At 47.6% G+C, this 22,267-nt stretch overlaps 1 protein-coding gene across 27 annotated transcripts in view; it reads left to right on the top strand.

Moving 5' to 3' along the window:
* The window catches only part of KALRN (kalirin RhoGEF kinase), a 660,095-nt gene that overhangs the window by 589,227 nt on the left and 48,601 nt on the right, over window positions 1-22,267 (top strand). For all 27 annotated transcript variants that reach the window (XM_077884356.1, XM_077884355.1, XM_077884353.1 and 24 more), the window contains 10 exons: window positions 5,945-6,075; window positions 10,149-10,215; window positions 11,227-11,330; window positions 11,504-11,573; window positions 11,856-11,942; window positions 12,625-12,717; window positions 13,475-13,525; window positions 14,387-14,464; window positions 17,793-17,978; window positions 18,347-18,518. In XM_077884356.1, the coding sequence (XP_077740482.1) occupies window positions 5,945-6,075; window positions 10,149-10,215; window positions 11,227-11,330; window positions 11,504-11,573; window positions 11,856-11,942; window positions 12,625-12,717; window positions 13,475-13,525; window positions 14,387-14,464; window positions 17,793-17,978; window positions 18,347-18,518 (1,039 nt within the window). The remainder of the gene's footprint in view (window positions 1-5,944; window positions 6,076-10,148; window positions 10,216-11,226; window positions 11,331-11,503; window positions 11,574-11,855; window positions 11,943-12,624; window positions 12,718-13,474; window positions 13,526-14,386; window positions 14,465-17,792; window positions 17,979-18,346; window positions 18,519-22,267) is intronic.

The raw sequence follows: 22,267 nt of genomic DNA, 5'->3' as shown, positions 1-22,267 counted from the left end.
TTCTGTTGGGTTATTTGTTAAAGCACCTCAATCTTTTCATTGTCTTAATCTTTGCAGCCTCCCTACCCGGCAAGATGATTGGTCACTTAGGACATTATTTTCCCCTCTTCCATGAGTATATAGGAGGCTTTTGCGCACACATCAGTAGACACTTGTTTCCAAAAGGCTATATTTTTCTATATTTTGGATTACTTTTATCCTGCTGTGACTGCTCACCTTAGCACTGCTGGGAGTCCCTGCAGGCCTCTGGTTGTGTAATCGGTGTATCTGGTGTTAAACAGGTAAGTGCCGCTATTGAGAAGTCCATGAGAGCAGGTTTCCCAGAAGAGAGGAAGTGTGGGGTGGCGGTGGAGCAGATCAGCCCTGTAATAGGCTCTCGACAAACATCTATCAGATGAGTGGTTTCTCTGTGGTACGTTCCCACAATGAGAACTTTAATTTCTTCTTCCACCAATAACTCTTTCTTGAGGACCTGCAATGAACCCAGAATTATAGAGATTTCTTTGGCCAAACAAGTAAAACCAAGCCCATACCATGGAGAGGAATGAGGGAGCGTTTGGTTTGGTTTCTCAGAATCTTCTCACCAAAATTTGATCATTTGTCCCTCCCTTTATTTTTTCCTCCTTCGCATCCCAGGACATACCCACTGGGGGATAGCAAGGAAGCAACAGTAAGTGGTTGTTTCCCCAGGCGTGTTTGAGAATCCCGAGTTGCATTTTTACCTCTGAGACTTGTATTCCTCTTCATTAGCTCTGTGGCTTAGAAAAGGGAAGACCTAGAACCTACGAAAGTCCCAGAGTTTTTATTTGACTAACGTACCACAGTGTGACAGCTGCCAAAATAGCCACTGTGATCATAGGCCAAGTCAATGAAAGTACAATGTACAGTCAAGGAGAATAATAGCCCCATTGTCCTAAAAGGTCTTCAGCCCATACCTGCCATGAGCAGTGTGTGAGTCATGCATCAGGTTCTGAATGCAGCATTCTGCAGTGGTCTTGAACTCCGTGGAAGGGCCCCGGAGGAGGTAAACAGTACCATGTGGTCCCTGTCATTTGAAGGAAAGTTAAAGATACTGCGTTAAATTTGGGGAGAAGTTAGGAGAGAGAAGGCTCAGGAGAGCCGTTCCGGATTAATTGAGGACTACCATGGGAAAGAAGGGTTCATCTCACTCTTTGCTGCTCTGGAGGGTGGAACCTAGACCAGGGGGTTGGAGTTATCTTAGTTCGGTATAAGATGAGCTAATAAGTTTCTTTCCAATTTGCAGAGTCTGGAAATTTCATAGGAGCATCTAGCACACTTGGATTTTTATATCTAGGGCTTGGATTCTTTCTTTTTTGGTTGCTCCAGAGATAGCACCAAATTCTGCTCCACCCAAAAGCCTTGAGACCCTTTGTGTCTCAGAGTCCCAGAGCCGCCCTTGGTGCTTGATGGCCACGTGGTCATGACTGTGCCAAGGCTTCTGCCCCAGGGTTGCTGGCAGGAAACAAGGATAGGGGTTCTCCAGCTCACCTACAGTACAGACAAACCCTTGAAGCTCCCCCAGAACTCCTTTGGCAAGTCCCTCTGGACATCAGAGGACACTTCTGAGTTCTCATCTACCAGACTTGGTCTTTAATCACTGCTTTTATTTGCCAAGAGAAGGTGCCCACCCACCTCCCCACAAATATATCTCACACGTTTTCCACGTTTTGTATTAAGATATTGTCTCTAACTCCAAGCCTGGAGTAAGAACTCTTCCTGCTTTCCCTGTATCGTTTTCCTTTTTATTTATTTAAGTAAACTCTACCCCCAACATGGGGCTCAAACCGATGACCCCCAAGATCAAGAGTCAAGTGCTCTACCAACTGAGCCAGCCAGGTGCTTCCCCCTGTGTGATTTTTAATAAACCTTCTCCTAGACCTGAGGATGGGTGGTGGCAGTGGTGGGGGTGTAAGGAATCAGACCTGGATTGTAATTTCTGCCTCTGCTCCTTATTGCGTAGCCACAGGCAAGGTACCTAGTCTCCTTGGGCCTCTCTTTTATCTCCTTTATCAGCAGTGACGATTCCTTCCACCAGAATCTTATCTTAAAAGGGATACCATGATGATTGAGTAGGTGTGAATGTGCTTTGTACAATGATAAGCAAGCATCCTACAAATGTTAGCTCTTAGCCACCTCGTCTGTGTTGTGAATGTCAGAAGGGAGCAATGCCGTCCCTTTCTTCCATTACCACGTCCTGGGCCATGAGGACACAGTATTTGTCAGCCAATAGGTTAGTGGTTGGGTGAACAGGGCAGGGTAATAGCTCAACAACCTATATGATTTGGTTTTATTCCTCAAGTTTGAGGAACAAGAACTTCCGGGCCATGTGAAAAATCTCATGTGTTTCTAAACAGCCACAGCATTTCACAGCCGGCCTGACGTGAAAGATGAAGCCTCTAGAAAGAACACTTCCTCTCAGAGCCCTTATCCTCATGTAGGATGTCACAGTAGTTCACTGGGCTTCAGATGGTACCAGTGGCCCCTTGACTGATAATCCTTTGCCTTTGGGGTAGGGGCTGGCCGGGATTGAGGTCTTGTTCAGACTACCTGGTAGCCTGGCATCCTAAAATGTGTCTACCTGCTTCCTGCCCTCTGGTTCTCCTGCTTTGATAGCATTCACCTCCCTGGGCCAGCCCTGTGGGGCACCAAACATGGCTAGGGCCAAGCTGCAGCTGTGTATATGTATGCTTTGCCCTCCTCGAGGTGAGTCGGCCTGCTTCATCAGTGACAAGGGAAGAGGGAAGGAAAGAGACCAGAGGGAAGAAAATAATGGCCGCATCACACCCATGGTAGAGGTGTGTGTTTTGTGGCACTGGGTGCCTCTGGCCTCCCTCTATGGAAAAGGTTCCTGAGCTTGTTGAAAGTTTCGATTTTCACCAAAAAAAAAAAAAATAAGAGAAAGTCACAAACCTGAAATGTATTTGCCTAAACATGGCATTTCCTTCTATACAGTTCTCTTCCCCATCCACACCCTTAATTTGCCTGGAAATAAGTACAATCTAATTTTGTCCAGAAAATAGTATATAAATTTTTCAAACAGGGTTGGGCAGCTAAGAGGTTGGTGTGGTGTGTGATGCTGGAGCAGCACCCTTACCTGTTGTTTTATCAGATGACTTTTGCCCTCTCCCCAAGAGCCCCATGGTACATTCCGTAGATTCTTGGACTTCTACTATGTGCCAGCTCTGATCCAGCACGGAACCTTCCTTAATGAGGCTCAGTCTAGAGTCAGTGCTCAAAATGCTCTCCTGTCTGGACTGTTGCAACATCTCCTTCCTCAGATGTGCAGTCTGACATCTCTCTACATGACTACCGGATGTGGCCTGAGCCCCGAGCAAGGCAGGAGTCCTCCCTGTGGCTCCACAGCCCATGGCTCATCAACCAGCCATGCTGCCTGCTTCCCACCAGGAGCAGCACAGACAGTGGCAGGTCACCTCCAGTTGCCCGTGGCTGGGCCCCAGGATCCCCACTCCAGCTCTGGTAGCCAGGTCCTCAGAGGGAATTTATTGCATTTGAGTTATAAGCATTGAAAGCCAACACCATCATGAAGCAGATTACCCAGACTACCCAGCTTAGCCAGACCCTTTCTTTCTCTCTTCTTCCTCTCACTGCCTCTGCCCTGCTCACCCCCTCACAGAGACTCTTTCCCCAGACATAATTTGGGCTTCTTTGCTCATAGAATAGGCCAGGCAGGAGAATATGGAGCATATTTCCTTGTGTGACAATTCAGACTCCTCAGATACCCTTCATTCTACAAGGTTGAAGATGGACCGTGCCAACCTGGATGTTCCACAGGAGAGCCTTGTAGGCAGAGGTGTAAGCCTGTTTGCCCGGGGCCTTCCAGTAAGCATCCTGCCAGCCAACAGGCTGCAGAACAAAGACTGTAATGGGACAATGGGACAAGGAGGAGGGGAAGTAAAAGGCCTGTAATCAGATCAATCACCAGCCGGGTCCATCTGCCTGGGAGCCTGTCTCTGGCGATGGCACCAGGGAACGGGTCACATGTCTTGAAAAGCCTGCCTGTCCACTGGCTTGTCAGACCCCAGCACCAGACACTCTCATTTCCTTAATAACTGGTTACAGATCCTGAATCTATAAATTTAGCTAAACTCTCCTTGACCTTTCTGTATTTTTAGCCTATGCTGCTTCTCAGGATAACAACTTCCACGGTGGATTACTTGTCCTGACTTCATGTCAAGTTAAAAGAAATTCTGTCAAACTTGAAGACACTGTCTTCTTAATTCTAGTTTCTGGTGTTGGTAACAAGTCATGCTCAGCCCTCAGTACATTTTGTTGATTTGGCAGGTTGGTGGGGAGGAAGGAAGTTGACCTCTCTTCTCAGCTTTAAATTTTTCAGCTTTACTTGAGTTTTTTTTTTTTTTAAGATATATTCATTTATTTTAGAGTGAAAAAGAGAAAGGGGGGGGCAGAGAGAGAGACTCTCAAGCAGACTCCCCCACTGAGCGTGGAGCCCAATGTGGGACGTGATCTCAGGACCCCGAATCATGACCCAAGCCAAAAATCAAGAATCGAACACTTAACCGAGACACCCAGGCGCCCATCTGCTTTAAGCCTTAATATCTACCACCTGTTCTCATGTAATGAATGACCCATTGGGCACCTCATTTGCTTTTTGTTTCATTCCCCTGGACGTTTCCTGCTTTTATTCGTCCTGTCTTGAACTATAGCAGCTATGAGAATTTAGACAGATACTCCCAGTGCAGGTTAACACCATGCTGAATGAAGCCTTTTGTTTCTCCCACCTTTTTGGAGACTTTTTGATCTTTATGACTTTTACCCTTAGGGCTGATGTTTTCAAAGACTTCCAAAGTGAAGCCTTTCCTTTGAGCTGCAGAGGCTGTTGTAAAGAGGCCTCTTGTGTGGGTAGTTTGGATTAGACTCCCATGTTTGTCTTAGAATTGCTCACCTTGACCTTGATCTCCAGGCTTACTGTTTATCCACATTGCTTCTGCCAAGTTCCATAATGAAATGCTAAGTATCACTGTGTGATCTTACTTTGTGGACACCTGTAAAAATGCTAAGATTGGCCTCATTTTCGAGTATCCTTGTTAAAAGCTCTGAGGCAGGGGGGAGCTCATCATTGTAGAATATTTTTAATTTGCCAACGGATTATACATTTATTGTCTCTGTTCCTTAGAAATCTGTAGGAAGGAGAGATCTCATTTGAAAACTGAAAACAAAACAAAACAAAACCCTGAAGCACGCAGGGAATAATTGCAGCTGTCTCACTTAAGATCATCCAGTGACTAACAGATCTGGGGTTAGAATCCTTTGCCTTTAACTCTTTCTAGAGTCTTGTAGCTTTACTTTTACCTTGTTTCTTAATCCTGCAGCACCTTAATTAAAAGAAATTAAAAGGATTCATGAATGAAAGAAAACCCTTGGTAAATAACCTTAGCAAAGATATTTTTGGGAAAGGCTGAATCTGCTGACCTCTTCCTGTCTACGTGTCATCAGCCTCTTGGGGAAAAAAATGTAACCAATTTAACAAACGTGAGTTTACCCAACTAACTCTCCTGTCACTACCCTCCCCTTATCAGTTGGGATTTGATGGCCCCACGAATGATTTTCTTTTCTGCTTCATTAGTGTGGAATTGCAATGATTAGCTTAGCCTCTGCAGCCCTTACCCAGAGATAAGTCACTTTGATGATTTTCATTATGTTGGGAAATTGGCAGCACACGACGCCAAGTTCATCCTGATTGCCGGAGAAGGCGGCCGCTCTGGGCAGTCTGTTGCAGGGAGAGAGGAATACCCGGCCTCCTGGCACTTCACTGATGTTCAGTGAGAACAGCCTTGGCAACTGGTCTACCAAGCTGGCTGCTGCTAGATTGGAGGGGACACAAGGGCCTCCAGATGATTTTTCAATATACACTTCCCTGAGGCTATTTTTCTTCTCTTTTCAGACTCTAGAAGGAGGTTCATACCGGGGAAGCTTGAAAGACCCTGTAGGCTGCCTGAATGAGGGGATGACCCCACCCACACCTCCTAGAAACTTGGAAGAAGAACAGAAAGCCAAGGCCCTGAGAGGCCGGATGTAAGTGACTTTCCCCAGATTCTACCCTAGTGTGCATGTGTATGATGGACAGTGGACTAAGGTCGGAGGAAGTTTGGGCAGAGGGGTTCCCCTCACTCTATTTCCATTGATACCATTCATTCTAAGTAAAGATGACCTGCATCTGTACAGGGTAACATTGGGATAAACAAGGCACTGCAGTGGCACTGACTTTAAGAATTTTAGGCTGAAGCATCATCAGGGAGATAGCAGCTGTTACGGATAAAGTGTGCCTATCACCAAGGGCTGTGAGAAACTTAAAGCATGCTGATAAAAGGAAAACAACAAAATGCAGGGAACTATGGGGCTATTCCTATGGTCCCATATTAGAGAATCCACGGTAGAAAGTCTGGTAGAGTTTCACCTGAGGATCCATTTCTCAAAACGTAGAGAAGTCCTAGATAGGAAAAGCATCTGTTGTGCCAGCTGGCCAGGGCCTAGCTCTGTTCCTCTAACGGTTTCATTTAGTACCCATTTATGGGCTTTGCTCCAAGAGAACCTCTTCACTTTTTTAAATATAGTTGGGGATAAATACAATTCACATTGCAGTGCATTTCACGAAAGCCCATATTTTATGCAAGGGTTGAGTTATCCACTCTGATGTCGAGTCTGTCTTCTGTCATTTGAGATGATTAAGAAGATATCAGATACCAGCAAGGCAAAACCACAATTCCTCCAAAACTTTAGTTTTCTTATCTTGAATTTGACTCCATGTTGGGAGCAGAGCTTGATGAGTCTTGGACGTGGCCTGGTGTGTGAGAGATCGTAAAGCCCAGAGAACTGGTCCCTTTGCTAATTAGTCCGTCCTTCTCCCTCAGACTCATTCCTTTAGCCTGGTCACAGACATGAAGATTAACAAAACTGAGTGAGGCCAGGTCCTTCTGTTGCCTGGAAGCAGGCAAAGTGACCATTAATGACTTTCTTTCCTAGGAAAGAAAAGTAGAAACGTCATAGCCAGGGCCTGGCCTCAGAGCAGGGCTGTCACCTCATGGTAGAGCTGGGCAAGTGTCTCTTCAGTTCCAAATTTACCCTCCAACTTTATGGGTACTCGGAGGAACCCCAAAAATGGAAGAGAGGTGGAAAAATACCATCCCTACAAGGAAATTTTCTAGGACTTGTACAAAGCTGGTTCTCTTTAGCTTCTCAGGGTTGTTTTTACGTAAATGCAGAGTTGGAGCCGATGTTCCAGTCCTCTGCCAAGCCAAAGCAAAACTCAGATCACAGAGGAGACCTTCACGGTAGCAGGTGGTCCTTGGCAAAGCCGGTCACTACTCTTGTCACTTTGGTTGAACGGGCCCATAAGCAGTCATGTAAGCCATTGTCCTGCTTCCAGATGGGATATTGTCTGATTTTGCTTCAACAGGCAAAATTTTGTGGTCTCTTTTACTCTCTTTACCCATTTCTTCTCCCTCTTATTACTCTCTTGCCTGACTCACAGCTCTCCACATCCTGAGCTATCCTGAAAATCCAACGATTACAATGTCTCATCACTCTTGCTGTAACTTATGGCCGTGATGAAAGAGAGGATGTGTACATGTCTGATTGTGGACTCTGTGTGAGGCTAGAGGCCAGGGAGTGGGAGTGGTGGTTGTGGGGGCGGGGGCAGAGAGGGCAAGACACAGAGAATGGAGACTCCGTCCAAGCATCAAAGGGTTAAATGGGAGCTCCATGGAGAAAAGATGAAAACAAATAGTTATTCGTCCAGGAAGGGAAAAAAGCTGAGAATGGACTTGATTGTCTTCAAGTTTAGCCACTCATTCATTGAACAATAGGTGTTGGACACCTGTCATGTACCAAAGTATGGGATGTTTCTGTAAGACAATAACAACAAAAGTCCTTGTTCTCATGGCAAGTGTACACTATATAAAGGGAGAAATTATATAATAAACAAAATAAAAATAAATTATTTAACATGTTAGAAGATGGAAAAAGAAAAAATAATAAGGGAGATTTGGAGTATGGTTGAGGCCATTTGCAGTTTTCAATGGTTCTGACATTTGCACAAAGACTAGAAGGGGGTAGGGAATTAGCCATTAGTCATGGAGGGAAAGTGCTCTTGGCTGAGGGAACAGCCAGTGCAAAACTTCTGAAGGATTTTCTGTACAAGATCCCAGCCATTCCCCACCATTGTGTGACACAGAAATTAGAAATAGGTCTGACCTGTAGTTGGAAGAAATTTAGTTGGACCAAAGAATAACATTTACATTGTCAATAACTTTGACTAATGAAGACCTAAACATTTTTTTAAATGCTTTATTATCAGTTCAGTTTATTTGGCAATTAATCATGTACTGTCTTGTGCGGCATGTAACTTAAATCTTTTATGGACCTTTTCAAAATGTCTATTAATGTGTCATTATCTCCCCAATTATTTCATTGGGGCTCTAAGGGAAGTGATGCCAGGCCCACCAGCAGCACCTAGTCTAATCACTCCCCTTCCCCAAGGGCTGGAAAGCCCAAGACAGCCCTCACTCTGTCAGCAGATAGCATAGGATAAAAATATCGCCTGGAGACAGAGAGCTGGACTTCATCTCCAGAGGGCCCTCCCAGCCCCAAATTCCCACTCCCACTTTCCTGTGGGGTTTTACCACTTTCTTCTAAGCAGTAGCATGGGCCATGCTAAAGATATATTTATATGCTTTTATTTGGCCTTGCCAGTTCCTTCCTGTGGCCTATAACACATGATTGTGGATTGTGCATATTAGAGGGAGGAAACTGGTTGGAAGCACTGGGCATGCCGATAAAGAAGCGTGTGTTCCTTTTCTTTCTCCCCATCACCCTGAGGCCCAGACCCGGGGATCTGTTGGTTCTCTGCGCTATGTAGATCAGGAATTTCAGATGAATTGCTTCCTGGGTTCAGAATAGTCACAATGCTTATGCTCGGGTCCCCTTTGGGCATCCCAGCGCTGTACCCCTTCTGCCACTTGGGCCTAAAACGCATTTGGGTGGCTCCAGGCAAAACTCTCTTCGCATTTAGGTTGTCCGAGTCAGACTCCAGGAAAGGCGCACAGCACCCAGCCTGCCCCTGTGCACCGCCCTGAGTGTTTTCTGTCCAGATCTTTACTCTTTGGACAGAAAGAAAGAGAAGTGCTTGGGTGTGGAGTCTCAGGAACTCCAGGGAGCTGGTCTGAGTAGCTTGCCAGGCAGCGGGCAACAGTGACAGAGCAGATTCTTTGGGCTGTGGTGTAATAGGTTCAGATCCCAACTCTGCCGGGGGCTTTGTCATCCTGGGCAACGTGGCCTCAGTATTCTCCTCTATATAAAGCAGGGCTTACGCTACCCACATGATCGAAGCATGAGAAACCCCAGATGAAGCACTGGCACGGAGCAAATACTCTGAGAGGAGGAAATCATGAACAAGGAAGAAACCAAGAAAGCAAGGGTCCTTGTAGTGGTTAAACCCCACGTCTGCTGGGGAGAAGGGGAGGCTGCTGCATTGAAGGTTGTGATTATGTGGTGCCTGCAGTCAGACCTCCTGTCCCTGACTGGGGGGGGGGGGGTTGCAGGCCAGGTACCAGGGCCACCTGTCTGAATAATGGCAGCTTCTGTATCTCAGAGACCTCACTTGATGTTGGTGTCTCTAAAGCCTCAAAGGTTGGTTATCAAGCAAATGTCCTCCTCCTCTTGATAAGCACAGAATGGAGTTGAAATGAAGGAAGAGAAGTCTCATGGTGAGCCCTTGGCCTCAAAGCTTTCATAAGTCACTTTTGTCAAAGTGCCTGTGACTCCTCCTGCCTCGTATCGATACGGCTGTTCAGTTATAGATGAGGGAGGAAGAATCATTAAGAACAGAAAGAAAAAGACTGAATGGTGAGCGTCGTGGTCACCCCCCCACCCACCGCCGGCTGCTGTGTGCCACCTGGGAATCCGCCTCTAGGCGTGGGGCCCTCTCACCGAGAGAACCCCAGAAAGCGCCTTCCTGCAGGGTGCCGGATATGGGGTTTGGGCTCATCTTGTCTCAAAGGTGCCAAAGTAACGTTCCTGTCAACTTAAGTGTGAAGATGTCTTGCTTCACAAAGAAGAGGACCCCTCATTGTTCTTATTCTCCTGCCCAGGTTTGTCCTGAATGAGCTGGTGCAGACAGAAAAAGACTATGTCAAGGATCTGGGGATTGTGGTGGAGGTGAGTATGTGGCGCAAGGTAGGTCTGCGGTCACCCAGCCAGGGGCAGGTTGGACCCTACCTGAGCCAAGGTGTTTTTAACTTGAGGGTCACATGTATTTTGCTCTCTCTGGGTATTTGCAGAAATGAAACTAAAAATTACAGTAGATCGAATGAAATATATTGGGTTTTTTCTTTTCTTTTCTCCTTGAAATATCATGAGAGATTCAGAGGGAGATGGGGTCTCAAAGCTGCAGCATTTGGGGGAGCCTCTCGGTTAGAGCGGAGTCCTTTCACCTTGTTTCAGGTGACCAAGTTACTGTCTCAAGAGCTCTTCTTTGGCATTTAACCATACGGACATGTAGTCTTCGGAGCTACCAGCCACCGTGACTACAAGCAGGGCACCCCTAATGAGGCCTTGGGGCGTAGAGTCCTCTGAGATTAAGGAGAGGGTTATGGCTACCAAGAGGAAAAGAGGCTACAATGAAAAATCCACCCATAAGACAAGACTGACAAATCCACAGTTAAGAGTCAACTTGGTAGTAAATAAAATCGTGCCCTTGGGACGCCTGGGTGGCTCAGCTTGAGCATCTGCCTTCAGCCCAGGGGATGATCCCAGAGTCCCAGGATCGAGTCCCACATCGGGCTCCCTGCATGGAGCCTGCTTCTCCCTCTGCCTGTGTCTCTGCCTCTCTCTTTGTGTCTCTCATGAATAAATAAATAAAATCTTAAAAAAAAAAAAAAAAAAAAAAAAAAAAAAAACATGCTCCCTCTCCTTGAGGGTTTACCTTAGGGGCATTTAGATGGTTGGATGAAAAAGACTTTCTCTTTAGGGGGCTGGGGAGACCAAGAAAGAGACCTAGAACTTCATCAGAGCTGCGTGTGTCGCCCCACATGGGGTAAAGTCCTGGCCGAGCCCTGAGAAAGCACAGAAAGCCCTGCGGGGTGGGCCCGCCCACGGGGCTGCCCTATGGGGCTGGCAGGATAGCTTTCTTGTGAAGATGTCCCACTGACCGCTGCCTCTGCTCTGTAGGGCTTCATGAAGAGAATAGAAGAAAAGGGTGTCCCCGAGGACATGCGAGGGAAGGATAAAATCGTGTTTGGAAATATCCACCAGATTTACGACTGGCATAAGGAGTAAGTGCTCCGCAGTCCTGAGAACCCCGGGACCCTCCGTCCTCCCCTGCACCTGACCTTCGGGGTCGGGTCGGGTCGGGGGAGAGGCTGGCGTCACTGATCTTCTCGCCGAGCAATACTACAGTTCTGAAGGATGTGGCTCCCCCCCCCTTACACCCCCTTCCTCCTTTTAGCTTTTTCCTGGCTGAACTGGAAAAGTGTATCCAGGAGCAGGACAGACTGGCCCAGCTCTTCATTAAACACGTGAGTGCGCCCGCAGCTCTGGGCCCCGCCGCCGGGCTCCTGGACCGGCCTTTGTCCTCCCCGGGCCTGGGCGGCTCGTGGTGGAGCGGCTGCCCCCGGCTCACGCGCTGATCCCCGGGCCCTGGGGTCGAGCCCCACGTCGGGCCGCCCGCTCGGCGCGGAGCCTGCTTCTCCGTCTGTCTGCCGTCCGGCTGGGCGCTCGCGCTCCCCCTTCCCCCTCTCCCCCCACCTGCCTTCCTCCCCGCGGCCTGAGCCCTGAGCGCCTGCCCTCTGCCTCGGCAGGAGCGCAAGCTGCACGTCTACGTGTGGTACTGCCAGAACAAGCCGCGCTCCGAGTACATCGTGGCCGAGTACGACGCCTACTTCGACGTAAGCACCGGGCCGGGCCGGGCCGGGTCGGGGAGGAAGGGTGGGCCGGTGCCCCCACGGCTCCGGGACCTTCAGGCCGGGGCTGCCTTGGCGGGGCCAGGGCCGGGCTCGGAGGCCCAGGAGGCCAGGTGGCCCGCTGGCGGAGGCCCGTTGGCAGAAGGACCGTGACCCACTCTCCAGGTTTCTGTCCCCCGAAGACTGCTCCGAGGCACCTGCAGGTCTCCGCTCCCCTCCCCAGGGCTTCTCTCAGGCTCCTTCCAGGAAGGTGCTCGCTTTGCTCGAGGAGAGGCCAGGCCGCCCCCGGGAAGAGCCCTGGGCCGACCGTGGGCAGATCAGCGTTGAGGACCCAGCCCGTTGGGCCCGGGCCCTGGGAGAGGCCCCTCTGACGCGGCCCTGGAGCACCAGAGACCACAGACACCCCTTCCCCTTCCACCTCGTCCCCAGGGCTGGGGCGAGGACACAGGCGGGAGGTACATGCGGTGCGGAAGGTGGCCACGAGGTGTGCTGTGTGTTGTCCGTAACGCACGAGCGGCTGTGTGGCAGCTCTGCCCCTCACGTTGTTTGAGGATTCTAGGACTTTATGGCAAACGGGAAGGTGTGTCCTTCTCACCTTGAACCCTAATGCCCAGGACTCCAGTTCTTTGGCTCCTTTTTCCTCTAACGTCGCTCCCTTGTGTTCCAGGAGGTGAAACAGGAGATAAATCAAAGGCTGACCCTTAGCGACTTCCTTATCAAGCCCATTCAGAGAATCACAAAATATCAGTTGCTCCTCAAGGTAAGAGAGCAGCGAGCCTGAGGCAGGGCCGGAGAAGGCTCTTCTTGGGCTCTGAGTTGGCGAGCAGGTCAGCGTGAGGCTCTGTCCCCACCACACTTTCCCCATGAACTAGGCCAGGGGGCGCGGGGTGCCGCCTGCGGGCTCTTATCTTGCCTGTCCTCTACTTGGGTCAGCTCTGCCTCCAAATAAATTGCACGCATGTCATTCCTGTCTTCGAGGTTGACAGTTCACTTTCTTTCTTTCAAGCTGCTTTCTTCCTTTGTCACCATCACTCACTTGGGATCTTTAAAAGATAAAAAATAGGAAGAACATAAAATCAGAGCGACCACAAGGAGAAAGATAAGCAAAGGCAAGGCCCTGGAAAGCTTAGATGAGGAGTACCTAAAATTTGATCATATTTTACTTTTTGAAGCGGTTTGACTTGGTTTGTCTTACAGAATGTGAGGTACATGGAAGAGAGAGATTGAGCTCTCCTTTCTCCCAGGCTTTCTGGACATAACTTCCCCCTCTCCCCCCTCTCCCTCCCTTTCCCCATAGCTTTTCCTCTTTGAGTATCTGGGGGTTTTCTCCCTGTTGTTGTTTCCAATGTGACTCATAACGTCATATCTCCGCTTCTGCGACACACTGCCATGTCTGTTGGGGAGGAAAGTTGTCTGGGTGTCATTGTAGGTTTTACGATGGTGGGTTTTTTATGGTGCTCTGTTGGCCTAACTGATGTCACCCTCCTGCACCCTTCCCCGTTTCTCCCACTTGCTAGGACTTCCTGAGATACAGTGAGAAGGCTGGCTTGGAGTGTTCGGATATCGAGGTGAGTCTTCTCAAAGCGCTGGCCGTCCTTGGCGATGGTGTTGGATGTCATATCTAAGGGGGAAGAACTGGATCTGGAGGACCGGGGGTCTGGGCGGAGTCCTCTCAGAGCCCCTTGCAGAGAGCAGCTCCACAGGATGGGGAACGGCCAGTAGTAATGAACACACGGAGTGTTTTTCTCGAACCTGAGAATTCTGTCCTGGGAAAGACCAGAGTTTCGCTCCTCTCATGTTCTCCACGTGGCTCCAGGGACTTATGGTGGGAAAGGGGGATATTTGAGTCCTCTGACATCCTTCAGAGATTCAGGGTTCCCGTGTGCAGTTTCATCCATGAGCCCAGGTACTATTTGAATTCAACACATAACATATCCTGTTTTCACTCCCTCCCCTACCCCCGAGATTACTCCCTAAGTAAAGTCCTTTGAAACAATGTCACCATGGGGATTATTTTAAGCCAGAGAGGTTACAGACCATTCTGGTAGGTCATTTTAGGTTAAAACCTCTAGTGTTTCACAAGCCAGGCTAGGCTGTTGCTTAGGCAGCCAAGAAGCAACAGAGGGAAGAAAGAAAATATGAGAAGGAAAGAGAATCGCTAAATAAAAGTGGGAAGGAGGAAAAGGCTGGCTGGGTAGCGTTCTCTGCCACGTGGGGTCCCTGATTCACATGGAGCCCTGCACTGTTGACCAACACCCCAACTAGAACAGAAAAGCCCACACTGCTCTAGGAGTGGACTGCAGGGACCAGTGTCCTTCCCTGGAATCAGGGAGCCCCCGGGAGGTCCCTGTCTTCCTGCACGGAATTGCCCTAAGCTTCCTGCCTGAGTGCTCATCCCCGTCCTGAGCTGCTATTATTCTTTCCCACAGAAAGCAGTGGAGTTAATGTGCCTTGTTCCAAAACGCTGCAATGACATGATGAATCTGGGACGCCTGCAGGGCTTTGAGGTGAGCCCTTAAGAATGCTCTGAGCCTTCTCTCTTCTGGACAGCAGGAGCCCGGGCTCTGAGGCAGCTTCCCTTTGAAGCCCCATGCCCGCCTCCTCCGCCGCCTCTACTCACCATCTGTGCCTTCTCGCTAGACCCCTCTGGCTCATGGGCCCAGAAGATTGATCTATTTAGGATATCCAGTGATAGGGCAGTCAGAGGAAGCTACAGAGCAGTCCACCAAGCTGGAGTCACAGTTAGAGGGGGTTAGAAAGACCCCAAATTCCTTGTAACTGTAGACTTGCTGGTGACCTCTTTCCTTTGCTTTCTTGCTTGAGAAATGAGTGCAAGGACTATGAGGGAGAGCGAGACTATGGGATGGAAGTAGCAACAGAGGGAAAATAGAACTTATTTTTTTTTTTTTTTTTTTTTGGAGAGAGTGGTTCTAGTAAATAGGTTTACATAATGGCTGGCTCTTTAGTTAAATGAACATTTAAAGCTTTAAAACATCATGTACACATTTCTGTTCTTTGAAGAAAAGAATCAATCTTAGGAGAAACAGCTAGATGTCCCCAGAATTTTGGCTTCAGTGAATAACTAGTTTGCTAGGGCTACCATAACAAATTCCCACAGACTGGGTGGCTTAAACAACAGAATTTAAAATCTCACTTTTCTGGAGTCTAGGAGTCTGAGATCAAGGTGTAGGCAGTGATGGTTTCTCCTGAGGGCTGTGAGGGACAGATCTGTGCAGGCCTGTCTCCTTGGCCTGTAGATGGCCGTCTTCATGTTCACACGACATTCTTCCTGTGTCTTCACGTTGTCTTCCCTCTGTACATTTTTCTGTATGCAAATTTCCCCTTTTTATAAGGACACCAGTCCTGTTCTAGTAGATCTTACCCTAATGACCTCCCTGTAACTTGATTCCCCCTGAAAAGATCCTATCTCCCAATATGGTCATATTCTGAGATACTGGTGGCTAGGACTTCAACATATGAATTGGGGGGTGAGGCAATTCAACCCATAACAGTGAATCTTTGAAGAAAAAATTGACTTTCCTACTTTAAACTTGATAATTGGCTGCCTTTAGTTTATATCCAAACCTCATATGCTAACTATATCTAATATCTGTTTTTGAGTATTAATTTAAAATTGGAACTGACACAATTATTGACTGGCATTTAATGATTGTTGAACCCCTTAGAGAAAGATGTGGATCTTCTAATCCTGCTTCCTGGTAATTCTACAACCTAAGATTTTATTATTCCTTTCTAGAGAAAAGGGGTTCTTGGAAGCTGATATAACAAGGGGGAAAAAAAGAAGTTGATATAATAAGGAAAATAATAGCTTTTTTCCCCTGGCTAAATTAGAATAGGATAGGATAGGATAGGATAGAAATAAGGTAGACTGGCCTATAAGTAAAGTTAGGAGATGCTACATTCAGGTTTGAGTTACTGAATTAGATTCATCATCTTCTTGATCCCAATTCTCTTGTCCTCCCTGCCTTCCCAGCTCTTCCTGGTATCCCTGTCTGCCATTGCTTTGTTCCTGTGACCAGGAACTATGTGGAGGGTTTTCTTTGCTGTTTATTTTTCATAGATTACCAGTTCTCCACCTGAGGCATTAGAGCAAGCAGGGGTTTGCAGCAGAAAGATACCCTGAGTCCTTATATGGGTTTTCTCTAGGCACACTGGATCAAGTTTTTACACTTTCTCCCTTGGGACGATGCTAGGTCTATTCCGAGGCTATTCTGAACAAACCATGTAATCCCTATTGCTCTTATGCTTTGATGTGCCCCTGTTTCTGAGGAGGAGTCTGGCTTGACTTTCTCTGGGTCTTTGCGGGCACTGAGCACTGACAGGAATTCAACATCAGCATTCGACTCCACAGGAATTGTGTTGTGCGTGCACACGTGAGTGCACAGAAGGCCACACGCAGACTGTAAAATTATCTTCTCTTTTCAATCAAGCACCACCATCTCCTTTTTCCATCAAATCTCAGAGAATCTGCTTTGAGTTCCTTCAGCTAATTAAGAAGGACCATGAACATCCATCCCTCTGTCCCTTCTAAAATCCTGGGCTTTGGGCCTGGGAGAAGCTTACCTCCTCCCGTAGATTCTCTCTCTTAAATTCTCTCTAGCTTTCCCTTTGGCATCAGCAGGGCTGTAATTCATGGGTCAGGCTCTTATGTAACAGTAATAGAGCTTTTAGAGCTTTCCTGGCTAGCTGGTCACTAGCTTAATATTAACTTTGGACCAGGGTAGAGATAAGCCTGTTTGGCTGCTGACCTTGACAGTAAGGAGCCGTGATCCAAGCAGAGGGCAGGTGTTTCTCAGGAATGGGAAAGAAAAATGACCCGTGTGCTAGGTACTGTTTGGAATAAGGCATCATGTGCAGAGAATGACCCACATTTTTACTAAACGGCAGAAGTCATCACCTGAGAGAGTATGGTTCAGAGGAGGCCCTCTGGCTGCTATCAGATATCAGTTGTCAGCATGTTCTTGCTGCAAACAGTAGAGAAAGCAAAGCTCTCCAATGGCTTCTGTGAAGACCTGCTGGGTTGGGCCTAATTTCCTTTGAAGATGTGAAGATGTGTCTGAAAATCAGGCTAGAAACCGGCAAACCACATAGGCTCCCCCTATGTGAGCTGGCAAGTGGCCTGCTAGCTCAAAGCATTTTAAGAAGGATCACAGGACCCCGAAAAATATCTTGTAAAACATGGGCACCTGTATATGCTACTCTAGCTGTACCTGTTGATCGGTAGCAGGAGACGAAGACTTCAGAATTAAACTAATTCTAACTAAGACTCCATCCTGAAATCACAGAAGGAAATGACAGGGGCCCAACTCATTAGATGACTTGTCATCCTGCCAACATCACTTCCCTTGGCCGCAGGTTGGTTCTAGGTCCATGGCCATAAGAGTACCCCAGGTCCTTGGCCCATGCCACAAGGGAGCCAAGCAGACAATATCTCTCAGAGCTCTGAGGACAAAAAGGCTACGGGTGTCACCCACTTTCTGTTCTCCTTTTAATAAAAAATAAGAAGAGCAGGATAATATCTGAACATCTTTTTAGCTAATCATTTTACCTTCCTCCCTTCTGGCATTTTCTTAGGGCTGCTTCTTAGTGGTTTCATAGCCTTCTTTCCCTTCTCCCCCTCTCCCCAGGGCTCTGTGTCTGCCCTACCTGAGTGAGATGGATCCTAATTCAGTCTCTAACTAGAGCCCTGAGGCTTTTAGTGTCCGGTCTGTTGTCTGTGTTCTTACAGGGGCAGGTTTGTAGACCCAGAGAGCTGTGGCCCCCTCCCAGTTTTTCACCTCCTTCACCCCACTTCCTTGCACTTGCTTCCATCAGGGCACCCTGACTGCCCAGGGGAAGCTGCTGCAACAGGACACGTTCTATGTGATTGAGCTGGACGCAGGCATGCAGTCCCGGACCAAGGAGAGGCGCGTGTTCCTCTTTGAGCAAATTGTCATCTTCAGTGAACTGCTAAGGAAGGGATCCCTCACCCCGGGCTACATGTTCAAAAGGAGCATCAAGGTAAGGCTCCCGCCGGGGATGACAAGGGACAGGGGAGAGCCAATCCTGGGAGCTGCTTCCCTAAGACAGAAATCTGGAGCGAGTACAGATTCAGAACCTTGATGGTCTTTCGGCCAAAGAAGCTGTGGGTGCAAAGGTCAAGTATTTTGAGAGAAAGAGACAGGCTGAGTGCAGGTCCTGCAGGTCCTGCATGTTCTCCAGGATCAGGCCATTCACTCAAAGTCAGAAACCAGCGTGGTTAGCTATTAGATCCAGGACAAAATTTTGGAAATGACTCCTGAAGTAAATACTTTGAGGAACTGTACCATGTTGTTGTTGTTTTTTTTAAACCACTTAAAAATGAAAAGAATCAACTTGGTTTCTTCCAGATGAATTACTTGGTCCTGGAGGAGAACGTGGACAATGACCCCTGCAAGTTTGCACTCATGAACAGGGAGACTTCTGAGAGGGTCATTCTGCAAGCTGCCAACGCGGACATTCAGCAGGCCTGGGTGCAGGACATCAATCAAGTCTTAGAAACACAGCGAGACTTCTTAAATGGTAGGTACAGGCCTGGCTTCTAATAGGGCCATTTTCAGGGGACCCCACACCTCTGAGCTCCCTTGGTCTGGGCTTACAGTGACTTCATGAGCCCCGATGACATTTTATATGGATGATAGGTTTGTAGTTTTCGGAAACACTTTGTTTAGGATTTTTCTGAACCTGGATAGGTCAGTGGAGCAGATGGAACATGATAAGGAAGCCCCATCTTTCCAGACGAAGAGCTATTCTCTTAGAGCCGAGACACAGCATATATGCCTGCGGCCAAGACTGACAGCCAATAGTAGTTGCAGCAGAAATCTGAATGGGGCGTATCCCCCTTGTCCTAGGGGCTGAGTATCAGGGTCCTGTGTTTTCGCATTTGGTGGCTAATGGCTAGTGTTTTCACGGGTGATAACTGGGAGTTTGACAGTGGGAGAGCCTACATAAGTCCCCTTGCTAGCCATCCTGAGCCTTTCGAAGGAGAGGTGATTGATTCCTAAGCTCTCAGTTTCAGTAATACCGTGAGCTGCCCAGAACTCATGATTATGCAGAGAGTGTAGCTGTCTACGGACCCTCCAGGAGTCCCCTACCTGGCAGTGGGAGCCCAAGTGATAGGGCGCTGCTACCTTGTTTGCATTTCTTTTTTTCTTTTCACCGCTGGCGTTGTCTCCACATTGAGCTTACCATGTGACAGGAAGTGTACGGTTTTAAACCAGTGCTCATCTCTCAAGTTGATGCACTCAGAAGTCTCTGTGCAGAAACAGAACTGGAAGCTGAAGGCAAAATGTAGCCAGAAATGAAGTTAGCCCAGAGACCTAGCAGGCACATATGGCTGTGTGTGCATATGCGCACACACACACACACACACACACACACACACGGAATGAGCAAGCACGCATACCCATATGTACGCACACATGCATGCACACACAGACTCAGCAAGCACGTGTGCCTGTATGTACACATACACACATGCATACACGGACTGAGCAAGCACACATGCCCCTATGTATGCACACACATGCATGCACATATGCTATATGTACACATGCACACACATGTACACACAGACTCAGCAAGCACACATGCCCATATGTACACACACATGCATGCACACATAGACTCAGCAAGCACATGTGCATGTATGTACACATATACAGACATGCACACGTGGACTCAGCAAGCACACATGCCCATATGTACACACACATGCATGCACACACAGACTCAGCAAGCACGTGTGCCTGTATGTACACATACACAGACATGCACACGTGGACTCAGCAAGCACACATGCCCATATGTACACACACATGCATGCACACGTGGACTCAGCAAGCACACATGCCCATATGTACACACACATGCATGCACACACAGACTCAGCAAGCACATGTGCCTATATGTACACATACACACACACCTACAGACTCAGCAAGCATATTTACTCATGAACACATACACACGCACACACACACTGAGCAGCATGTATGCCTGTATACGGACACACACCAAAGCACAGACACAGATCCACTGTCAGATGTGTCACCCTTGCCAGTATTAGAATCTGGACTCTTTTGAACGGCACAAGCAGCACTGGTTGGTTGTCCAGCGTGGACCTGAACGCTATGGGAAAGATTAAACGTGACATACCACTTGAGGACCGTGAGCAAATCATAACATTTCTCTGGGCCTCTGTTGGCTTGTTTTGGGGAAAAGGAGGGACGATCTGCTCTGCCCACATTGGCACGTGCTCTGGTGTGCCTGCCAGCAGTACTGGAAGCGGGAAAACATGGCACAGCTCCCTGTAGACAATATCAGCTAACTGCATGGTAAGGGATTTCACTCATCGTATTTACTTTAAAACAAATGAAAAGAAATTATATAGCAAGATAAACATGAAACTTCAAAGCAATCTCACACTGTGTCCGAGTATTTGAGGGTCATGCCCCCGGACCCCCCAGCTGTAGAACAGTTTGGTGAAAAAAACTTTGTGATCTCTAGGGTTCTTTCTCATTCTAAAAAATCTAAAATTAAACACCAGCCCAGCCCTGAGGGGATAGCAGCAGAAGTTGTATATAGTTTACAGGTTCTGAATGTAGAACTTTCAATCAACAGCTATGTTGATAAAATGATTTTATTACAAAAAGTACACATATATAAAATATATTCATTAAATTGCATTCTAGTACTTAAGAACTTCTGTCAGAAGTTCTAAGCTGGGATGAGATTTTTAAGTTTATCGATTCAGTACAAAAGACAAATAAGAAAAAAATCAAAACCAGAAATAATTGAAATAACAATGGCGCACACACATGGCCCAGCACAGTGCTAAGCATGTGCGCACATGTATTATCACATTTAATCCTCTTGTAAACAGGAAAAGGTAAGTCCTCTCATCCTGTATTTTTCAGGTGAGGAAAAGGAGTCAGGGAGATTAATAAACTTGTCCAAGGTCACAAAAACAGTAAGTGATGAAACAAAGACTTGAACCCAGAACTATATAACTTAATATTGGGCTTTTAACCATAAACTACAGCATAGTCGCTGGTGGTAGGGCGCACGTTTATCTATGAGCTCCCTAGCAAACAAAGCAAAGAAAGAAACAGGATCAGGCTTGAGATGCACAGCTTCCTAAGACCTGAGTAGTGCAGACTGAGGCCGGCAGAAGGACGAAGGCCCTCTGTGTAGCTCATTTAGAAAGCCGTAATATTCTGAAACGCTTCAGCACGGTTATTGCATATAATCAGGTCATACTCCAATTCCATGTGATGGGTCTGATCCATACGGTCACTGTGATGAGGCCTGCTTCAAAACTCTCTGCTGTCCACTTAAAATGTGGAGCTGCATTTCTTTGAGTGTAGTTGGTGATCCAGGCTTTTACATGGTTCCAAGGGACCTTTCTCTTAGTTATAGTGAATTATGGAGATATTCCTGAGCTAGATTATCCATACTTAAATATTGAATGCCTACAGAGTACCCTCCAGGGAGAAAGACTGAGCTCTGGCCGGAGCCTGTTTTATACTTTGACACACTCGAGGGACAAGGATGTGATGATAGAGCAGGGCCAGGCATCTTTTACTCAGAGACATGTGCAGGCATCTCAGGGCCAATATTACCCTCCTGAGACCTCAGAGGTGAAGAAGTGTGACCCTGTGTTGAGTCCTACTGAAATACATACTTATCACTCTAGAAATATCCCTGTCCATGAAAGTTCTCTAGGCCCCAGCTGTTAACCCACTCAAATATTTGTTACAGAGGATCTTGATAAGAATGACAGAAGTGGGCCAGCCCTTGAAGTCATTATTGCCCTGAATGGCTTTGCCTTGGCTAAACCAGCCTGAGAACTCGGGCCAGGCCTTGGAACTTTCTTATCTTAAACTCTGTAAACCAAAGCTCACACCTTTCCTCTATCTCTGGACTTCTACTAACTACCATTCTCCCAGTCTCCAAATTGGAGTGACCCTCAGCCCTTGCCTCCCCCTCCCATCGGGGCTGTGGCCGTCGAGTCTCCCTCCGGAACGCCTGCCACCCTGTAGCCATTCTACAGTCTCCCCGGCTCTGCTCTGCGTGGGCCCCTCGCTGGTCACTATCTCACAGTTTCTGAATCAGCCTCTCTAGTCCCTCCTCCCAACTGCCACAAAGTTAATGTTCTTTGAATGTGGCTCTGGTGAAAGAACTTAAAATGTTCAAGGTCATTTAGTCCAGTCACTCTTTGTGATCTTCAAAATGACACCCAAACCCATTAGGCTGGCTTTGTAGATCCT

This window comes from Canis aureus, chromosome 35 (genome assembly GCF_053574225.1).
Source record: "Canis aureus isolate CA01 chromosome 35, VMU_Caureus_v.1.0, whole genome shotgun sequence".
Classification (NCBI taxonomy): Eukaryota; Metazoa; Chordata; class Mammalia; order Carnivora; family Canidae; genus Canis; species Canis aureus.
Note: the sequence above shows the minus strand (reverse complement) of the source record. Positions and strands in the feature narration are given on the sequence as shown.